General features: G+C 31.9%; 1 protein-coding gene across 1 annotated transcript; it reads left to right on the plus strand.

Moving 5' to 3' along the window:
• The first annotated feature begins 2627 nt into the window (after nt 1–2627).
• On the plus strand, nt 2628–6279 carry LOC120204973 (B3 domain-containing transcription factor VRN1-like). The gene is made up of 5 exons (XM_039204947.1): nt 2628–3027; nt 4747–5191; nt 5262–5315; nt 5404–5603; nt 5683–6279. Exons 1-5 carry the CDS (start codon nt 2968–2970, stop codon nt 5965–5967), a joined length of 1044 nt encoding a protein of 347 aa, XP_039060878.1. The 5' UTR covers nt 2628–2967; the 3' UTR covers nt 5968–6279.
• Nucleotides 6280–9322: the final 3043 nt, after the last annotated feature.

Raw genomic sequence — 9322 nt, forward strand, 5'->3', positions numbered from 1 at the left:
TGGTCCATTTTAGTAATTAAAATTGTAATTTTTTTTAAAATCATACCAAACGTTTAGTTTTCATTTCATTTTAGTAATTCGTCATTAAAAACTTAACGCATTTAGTACTTAAACTATTAGTTTAATCTGTTTTAGTATCTAAACTTTTAATTTTTTCAAAACTTAAAGTTAAATTTTGAACGAGATACTAAATTGAAACAAAAACTAAGTTTTTTATCGGATGATACTAAAATGAAATAAAAATTAAACTTTATGTATATTTTTTAAAAAAATTAAAAATTTAATATAAAAACATATTCAAACTAATAGTTTAGATACTAAAATTTAAGCTATTTATCTTTGCTGTGCATGTGATTTGGAGTGGTCCTTTCCACCCTGGTTTGACACGTGTCTATTAAAAACCTTGTCTTTGACGAATGGAATAAATTAAGGATCTTCTTTCTGACAGATTGCTGGGGTCACCGCTCTGTCCACAGTGCCTTTCGACTCAGTTATCCAAACTCAACTCACTCCCCACAACGAGTTCAACCAAACTCACCATTGTTGCTGTTTTGTTTTTTTTAGTCACCTATTTTTTTTAAAAAAATCTTATTTATTCAACCAAAACGTAAATTTATTATTAATTGAATATTATTAAATAAAATTTCACATAATTTTAATTGTGTGATTAAATATATAAAATAACTTTTACTTATCACTTTAATTATAACAATTAATAGTGTAATTAACTTTGTCTAACTAATATTGATATAAAGTAGACAACCAAATTATGACAACCAATAATCTCTAAACTATGAATTTCCATCATTGCTTCAGTGCATACAAATATATATTTTTCGATTGTAACCGAAAATATTATATTGCGATGGTTTTTGAGTTTACTACCAAAAATTATACAATTTTAAATAATTTTTTATTCTCTAACATAATATTTTCCGTTACAATTAATATCTATCATTTTTTATTCTTGTATTAACAAAATGTATTTTAGGCTATTTCGGGTTCTCCTTAATTATTAGTTTTGGTCCATTTTAGTAATTAAAATTGTAATTTTTTTTAAAATCATACCAAACGTTTAGTTTTCATTTCATTTTAGTAATTCGTCATTAAAAACTTAACGCATTTAGTACTTAAACTATTAGTTTAATCTGTTTTAGTATCTAAACTTTTAATTTTTTCAAAACTTAAAGTTAAATTTTGAACGAGATACTAAATTGAAACAAAAACTAAGTTTTTTATCGGAGGATACTAAAATGAAATAAAAATTAAACTTTATGTATATTTTTAAAAAAATTAAAAATTTAATATAAAAACAGATCCAAACTAATAGTTTAGATACTAAAATTTAAGCTATTTATCTTTGCTGTGCATGTGATTTGGAGTGGTCCTTTCCACCCTGGTTTGACACGTGTCTATTAAAAACCTTGTCTTTGACGAATGGAATAAATTAAGGATCTTCTTTCTGACAGAATTGCTGGGGTCACCGCTCTGTCCACAGTATCTTTCGACTCAGTTATCCAAACTCAACTCACTCCCCACAACGAGTTCAACCAAACTCACCATTGTTGCTGTTTTGTTTTCTAATTATGGGATCTTTCTTTTTAGCACATTTTTTAGTCACCTATTTTTTTTAAAAAAAATCTTATTTATTCAACCAAAACGTAAATTTATTATTAATTGAATATTATTAAATAAAATTTCACATAATTTTAATTGTGTGATTAAATAATAATAAAATAACTTTTACTTATCACTTTAATTATAACAATTAATAGTGTAATTAACTTTGTCTAACTAATATTGATATAAAAGTAGACAAACCAAATTATGACAAACCAATAATCTCTAAACTATGAATTTTCATCATTTGCTTCAGTGAATTTTATAAAATTACATAATAGTCATTCATTTTAAAAAATAATATTTTATTCACTTAGATATTTTTTTATCGTTAAATGGACGACATCTTAACTCAATAATCAATACCTCATTTTACCCTTAATTATAAAAATTTTATTTTGATATATTTTTAATATATTTAAAATATAATTTCAAAAGAGTATAAAATTTTTATAATTTTTTTAAAAATATATAAAAATTCATTTTTTTCAATTATAAAAGAATAAAATTATAATTTTTTGAAAATTAAAAAAACATATAAAATTTGGTAAAAAATTAAAATAAAAAAATAGCATACAATCAAGTGGTGGCACATGTTATTATCTAATTAGGAGATTAAATTTATTAAAATAAATTTTGTTAATTAGGAGATTAAAATTATGATCAAATTGATAGAATATATAAATATTAAATACCATATATATAATTATATCAATTTATTTAACTACCATCCATGTCACCTCCTTCCTTAAAAGTTAACAAGTGACTTGATTGAATGTATTTAAATAATTAGATGACCTAATTAATAAAATTTAAAATTAGTGGTCCAATTAAAAATAGATAATAATTAAATGGTCAATGATATAATTTATCCGGAAAAGAAAAACCTTCCACTACTAAAAAACCCAAAGGCGGAAGTTAGTTGGACGCACATAGAGTGCCTGAGTTTTAAGCAACCGAGTTTTATAACTCGGGAAGTGAGTGAATGGGTGAGCGCGTAAGTAGACAAATGTGATGAAACTGGGTTTACTTCTAGGTGAAGTCGAGTTTTTTTTTAAAGTTTTTTTAAAGCATTTAAAAACAGTATTTGACTAGAAGGAAGAACCAGTGGGAAGCAGAAGAGAAAGACCCAGATCTGAAACTTCTCCTTTTTTTGTTCATCTGTGTTGAGTGTTTTTTGTTTTTTGGTTTTTTTTGGGGTCATTTTTATCTGGGGGAGAGATGAAAGAGTAGAATTGTATTCATAGATATCCATGCACAATAGACTTAGAAATTTCAGAAAGGAAAACCCAAGTCTCGTTCAAACTGAAGCTCAACATCATTATATGATCTGACCTTTTATCCAAAATGCCGCACCCTTTTTTCCATAAGCTTATTCTCCCCACCACCCTTCAAGAAAAGAAACTGGTAAAAATACTCAAGTCTGAAACCCTTTTTTTTCTCTCCTCCTCTTACTTTACTCTTCTTATTGCTCTTTAATCTTAGTTTTTGTTATTATTCTTTATTTGACTACTCGTGTATTGTTACTGACCCAAAATTACTAAGATAATTTCCCCCCTTTTTAGCGGGTGATTTAGTATTTCAGGAAGAAGTTTTTCTGTGGGACAAAGTTGAGCCTTGGAAAATTAGAGTATGATGGAGATCTGTTGCTTTTGTTATATGTTTTTCCCTTCCATGTTTGGTTTGTGTTTTTTCCCCTTTGTGGTTTGAGCTTTGAAGTGTATTTTTTAGTTTCGGGGAGGAGATTCGGAGGTTAAGACATGGTGGAATTATACAAAAAGTAGAAAGATTTGAAGAAACTAGTCTAAGTTTTGAATTGATAGCTGGAGTGGTATGATTTTCCTCAAATAATCCTACAAGTTTGTTTGCCTACTTGATGAACTTGGTGAAATAAACCCAAGATCTCAATGTTCACTTTCAAGTTCATTTTACTAGGCATATCCTATTATTGTGTAGCCGTGGAGATATACATTTTGAGATCAATCGTTGATGCATGATGTGTGTTACTTCATTTTAGTATATATATACCTAATGAATTGTAATGTTTGTTGCTGAACTCAATTTTCCTTAAATTTTCACTCATTTGGAATGATGTGATAATTCTATCTTATGGATTTTTCTAGGTTATAAATGTAGAAATGTTGAATGGGTGTAATTTTCATTGATTTTCTATCTATCATTTGAGTTTACCTCCTGTAGTCTCGCCTGCATGTGAGTGATTGCTTAGTAGTTTTTACATTTGGACTCATCCACTGGATTTTAAGTTGGTAGTTTTTATGCATTTTCTTTGATCTTACTGTATGCATTGTGGGGAATAAGGAAGACGTAGCAAGTCTATATAACGATAAAATAAAGTTCTTTATTCCTGGATTTGTCAGATTTAATTGAGTACCTGAGGCCAATGAATTGTTATTTTATTATTCCGGGTAAAATACATGTTTGTGAGACTATTGAAATCTATCAGAACCAGAAAAGTATAAGTGCCACAGGCTCTATATAGAATACATATTCTAGGAAGGATCTCTTAGGACATGGGTATATTACTTGGGTATCTTTCTGATAAAGAAACAACCTTTAGAAGGTAATTTGTACTAAATTTGAAAATTGCAAGATAATTCAGGCTGTGTTAATTATTTCAATCTTCATCCTTGGTGTATATTACTTGGATGGGGAATCTTTTGACGGGCATCTACTTGTTTGGCATTTCTCGTTGGGTTATACTGCTAGCAAAATTCATCAAATAGATCAAATGTCGTGGCTTTCTCATAATGATCTATGAGCAAGAGAAGAAAGTTCATCTACATCTTAATTTCATAATTTTCCCTTTTCTTGATGTTTAGTCTTTTGAAAATTTATGTATGGATTTCGTTTTTAACTATGATTATGCTTACCGTATATATGTGTTACAACGCATATTCTTTTTCTTTGAAATGATCCAAACTTCTCATGTTGATGCTAGTATTACTTTAGGTACGAGGACAGATTAGTAGATTTCTTCACCCAGCATGAGGTTTAAGCTCACAATGTTATGAAAGTGCTTCTGCAAATTATTCACTAAATCCATCTGAATCACGGTTCTAATATTCATCAGATAAATAATCCTAACTTGATTTGGGGTGTCTGCAGAGGATCCCTGATAACTTTGTTAAGAAATTCAGGGATGAACTTTCTGTTGCTGCTGCTCTCACTGTTCCTGACGGTCATGTTTGGCGTGTAGGAATAAAGAAAGCCGACGACAAGGTTTGGTTTCAGGAAGGTTGGCTGGAGTTTCTAGTGCGTTACTATATCTGTGTTGGCTACGTTTTGGTTTTCAGATACGAGGGAAATTCTGCTTTCAGTGTTAGTATATTTAATTTGTACAACTCAGAAATAAACTATCACACTAACGCCCTTGTTGGTGCTCAATACAATCACGGAAAACAATATCCATTTGAGCAACTTGAAGATGATGAATGCATATCTCCAGCACTGCAGAATTTGTTTGGTGGGTCTAAACTTAACAACTGCATAAACTGGGGTGGTGGCGTTAACCTTCAAACTTCAAAGGGTGTGAATAATCAAGTTATACGAGGTATGGCTTTTCATTTACTGCATTTGAGCTTAAAAAGATTATGCTAATGAAGTGAAACCGCATACTTAAGGTGCAATGCCATCAGAACCAAAAAAGCGTGGGAGGAAGCGGAAAGTTGATCCTAGTAAGTCCTCTTAACTAAGATTATTTGTTTTGTTTTTGTTTTTCCCCAAGGAATCAGAATTTCTGATCGGTGGTTAAATGAAATGTAGACATACAGGAGTCATCCGCTGGACATGTAGATGATGCTGATATGCGCATTAAATGTTACGAAAGTGCTTCAGCCCGGAAGAGAACTGTGACAGCTGAAGAAAGAGAGAGAGCAATTAATGCAGCCAAAGCATTTGAGCCTGCTAACCCTTTCTGCAGGGTCGTCTTGCGACCATCATATTTATACAGGGGGTGTATTATGGTGAGCATTGATATGTTCATGTCCTTTTTGTTTTCACCCTATAGCAAGCCTTAACATGCATTTGGACTTTTTCTCTCAGTACTTACCATCCTGCTTTGCTGAGAAACATCTAAGTGGGGTTTCCGGATCCATTAAACTTCAGCTTCCTGATGGGAGGCAGTGGTCAGTACGATGTCTTTATAAAGGAGGCAAGGCTAAGTTCAGCCGGGGATGGTACGAATTCACGCTGGAGAATAATTTGGGAGAAGGGGATGTGTGCATCTTTGAACTGCTGAGGGAGAAGGAATTCGTGCTAAAAGTTACTGTATTTCGTGTAATGGAAAGTGCTGGACTAATGCACCGGTCTCACTTAAATGCCAGCTGAGTTAAACCAGCTTAGATCATAGAGAGCTGGAAATGTCAGAAATGTCAAAACTCTGTTTCTTTTCTTCTCAGGGGACGGTGTAACCGACCTGGTACCATAAGTCATTAGCTGCTGTGTGTTGTTTTGATGTCCATCAGCTTTATCGGGACATTTGGCTGATTAAGATAGTGGATACAAAAGTTTTCTGGCTTGACTAGATTTGTAAATAAATTTCTCCGATGAAGTCGACTTTTAGTCGGGTTTGAAAATGGCCCTTAGACTTGGTTTTTGTGGTCTTGCTTGATTGGTTTGAAGTCGAAATTTCCTTTCACTTCTTGGCTTGAATTCCTCCTGTTGCTTTCATGCTGCAGTCTTGTATATTGCTTTAACGCTTTTACTTCCGAGTTTTTAAAGCTTCAAATATGGGCAACAAATTAAAGAAATTTAGGAAACATACTTTTGATCACATCACGTTGTTCTCATTACCATACCAGAAGGCTACAAACACAGAAAGAAAAGGAAAAACATAGATCTTGGAGCCGCAAAATCACGTTAAAAATCTCACTTTGATCTCGAACTGACCCTTCCTCCTCTCTCTGTCATCAGTCATCACCATCTCTGATGCCTCAACGTCCACAATCCAGCTGCAAACTTCCTAGAAGACATCGTCGAGTTTCCATTCTTCCACCATCTCCGATTTTCAATCTCTTCGTCCTCAATCTCCTCCTCAACTCCACCGTCGTTCGCCTCCATCTCCCATTTCGACAATGGCATTTTCGATGGCCTGCACCTCGTACTACATGTCCTTCTGTTCATTTTTGGCTTGATATTAACATCTGGTGGATATCAATCACCCCGAAAATGTCGCTTGTAAACTCGTTTTTTCCGTTACCTTCATCATGACCAAACTACCTTTTCCATCAAAGTTCCAAAATAAAACCCAGAGTTTCCTTGAACTTTATCAAGAAAATGGAAACAACTCAAAACATAAAAGTTTAATTTAAAATACCATGTGATCATTCTGTCATTAAATTAATCTAGGAGTGACTAGAAAAATTTAATGTAAAAGGTTTAATTATTAAATTAAAAGTTTTTAAACTTAAGTGATTAAAATAGGAGTGAGAAAAAAGTTAAGTGATAATTTGTGTAATTTATCCTTGAATTGTATATTTATTAAATTTACATAAAAAAACTCATAAAAAGTTAAAAAAAATGAAGTCCGAAAATATCATAATGTTATTTTTAAAGTAGAAAAATTTAATTTTTTTTATGATTTGTTGAAGTTATATTATTTTAATATATTATAGCTACATGACAGATAATCACGTTGTATCGTGTAAACAGATTATGAAGAGCTCCTCAAATAACCCCTAAAATGAGACTTTTTTTCAATAGGCCTTCAATAGTCGTTTTGTAGAATCTGCATAATCTTTTGGTGTTAGATCTAAGGTCATCATATATACTAATAAATTTGTAGTTTGTGCAATTATGATTGTCAACTATCATATAAGTAACGTTAGAGACCGAGACACATAAACTCCGATAAACGATTTCGGAGATGGTGTGATGTCTCCTAAAAACTTCTTGAATCTATAGTAAGATTAAAAAAATAAAAATAAAAAGTGCAAATTACATGACCGTCTCTATAAATGTCTATAAAATACATCTAAAATTTACCCATAAATGCAAATAAATTATGCTATTGATGTCAACGTGAATTTTTTTATCTATCAACATACATCCTACATACATCACCGATTTCATTAATTTCCCAACATCATACAATTGAAGCAGATACCTCGGCTATAACCTCTCAACATCAACCCAAGAAGCCTCACAATGGATCACTTCGCCAAATACCTTGATTTCCCTCACAACTTTTCTCTGTGCTCGAACTTTGAATCTTGTTTTGGTCACTAATTTGCCCTTAATGCGGTAAAGGGTGACCCTATCATCCATTTTCAGACCCTTTGCCTGCACATATGCACGCCAACCCGAAGACAGCACGGGTTTGGGGTGCGAGTGTCGAGCTTCGTTCCTTTTCGAGAGCCCGAATTTCCATGTGTTCCCCATCCCATCCGTTACATCGAACTCCGCCTTATCTTCGTCTCGACGGAATTCGAAAACGTTCATCGCCTCCATCGGAAAAGACAGCCTCACGCCGACGTCGGTCTTAGTCAGGCTTTTTGAGAAAATTTGATCATATGTTTCGGAACGCGGCATTCCCATGGCTACTAAAACGAAAACGGAGTTGAAAGTGATGCAACTTTTGGTTTGTTGAATGTGATTGTCCTTAAATAGAGAAGAATTCATGTTGATAATGGCGATTGATCGTTCGATCACTGCCAGATTCTTTCGAAATGTGCGCAGTATTTCTGGAAGCATGTCCCACTGTTCTTTTTGAGGGAAGTTGACACTTATCCACATGAGTGAGCAACATACTTGTAAAAGTAGTGTGTGAGAATCTGTGAGTGATTAAAAGGTTTGGATGTTTCTGTTCACACATGGACGGAGGTAAGATTTTATGTTCGAACGGGCGAAACTTGTAAAATTTTAAAACTTTTGAACATGTTCACATTGGGAAGAAACAAGCGGCCAGCTCAAATGTCAAACGGAAGCTTCGACAATAAGAAACCAAGAATAGGGACTTTCCATGACATCGGAGTGAATTAGAGAGTGATGGTTTGCAACTATATCCATTAATTTTAATTCGCCTTTCCAAAAAATTATAATTTAATTTTGTTCTCTTCCTAAAATTATAATTTGGTGAAACCGTTGATTCCAAAAAAAATTAATTATTCCTAAAATGATTCCAAGCTAAACTGATTAAAAATTTTAGGGCTCAAATTTACTATACCAAATGTCATTGTCAAATTTCAATATAAAAAATATTGTACTGATGTCATTTTGCTCTACTTTTGCTTCTTTATCGTAACTTTATTAATACAGGAGTGGGAGAGTTTAATGATAGTGATAGATTTTAGGGTAAACTACGGTATCGATCACTTAACTATTATTATATTTTATTTTGATAACCAATGTTTTAATTTAATCAATCAGATTGATCAATTATTTAAATATTTTAATCAAGCCACTTGCAGTTAATTTTTAACGGAGGAGGTGATGTGGTAATTAAAATTTTTCTAATTACATATTTGGTCCTGAATATTTATACATCCTATAATTTGGTCATAATTGAATTCAATTAAAATAAATTTAATCTCTAATTAGATGGCGACATGTTTCACGATCAAATTTAAAGATATTTTCTTAATTAAAAATAATTATATTTTTAAATGATAAATGAATAACGAATATTGTAAGAAAGAAAAAATAATATATAATTTAAACTTGTTTAAAAATAATTATAAAAATA

This window comes from Hibiscus syriacus, unplaced genomic scaffold (genome assembly GCF_006381635.1).
Source record: "Hibiscus syriacus cultivar Baekdansim isolate YM2019G1 unplaced genomic scaffold, ASM638163v2 tig00011761_pilon, whole genome shotgun sequence".
Lineage (NCBI taxonomy): Eukaryota > Viridiplantae > Streptophyta > Magnoliopsida > Malvales > Malvaceae > Hibiscus > Hibiscus syriacus.

What these genes read in the sequence shown, in the direction of transcription:
- LOC120204973 (XM_039204947.1), top strand. Translation starts at nt 2,968, where the DNA reads ATGCCGCACCCTTTTTTCCATAAGCTTATTCTCCCCACCACCCTTCAA. An exon ending in GAAGCGGAAAGTTGATCCTA is followed by an intron (nt 5,316 to 5,403) that starts GTAAGTCCTCTT and finishes AATGAAATGTAG; the next exon opens with ACATACAGGAGTCATCCGCT. An exon ending in TATACAGGGGGTGTATTATG is followed by an intron (nt 5,604 to 5,682) that starts GTGAGCATTGAT and finishes TTTTTCTCTCAG; the next exon opens with TACTTACCATCCTGCTTTGC.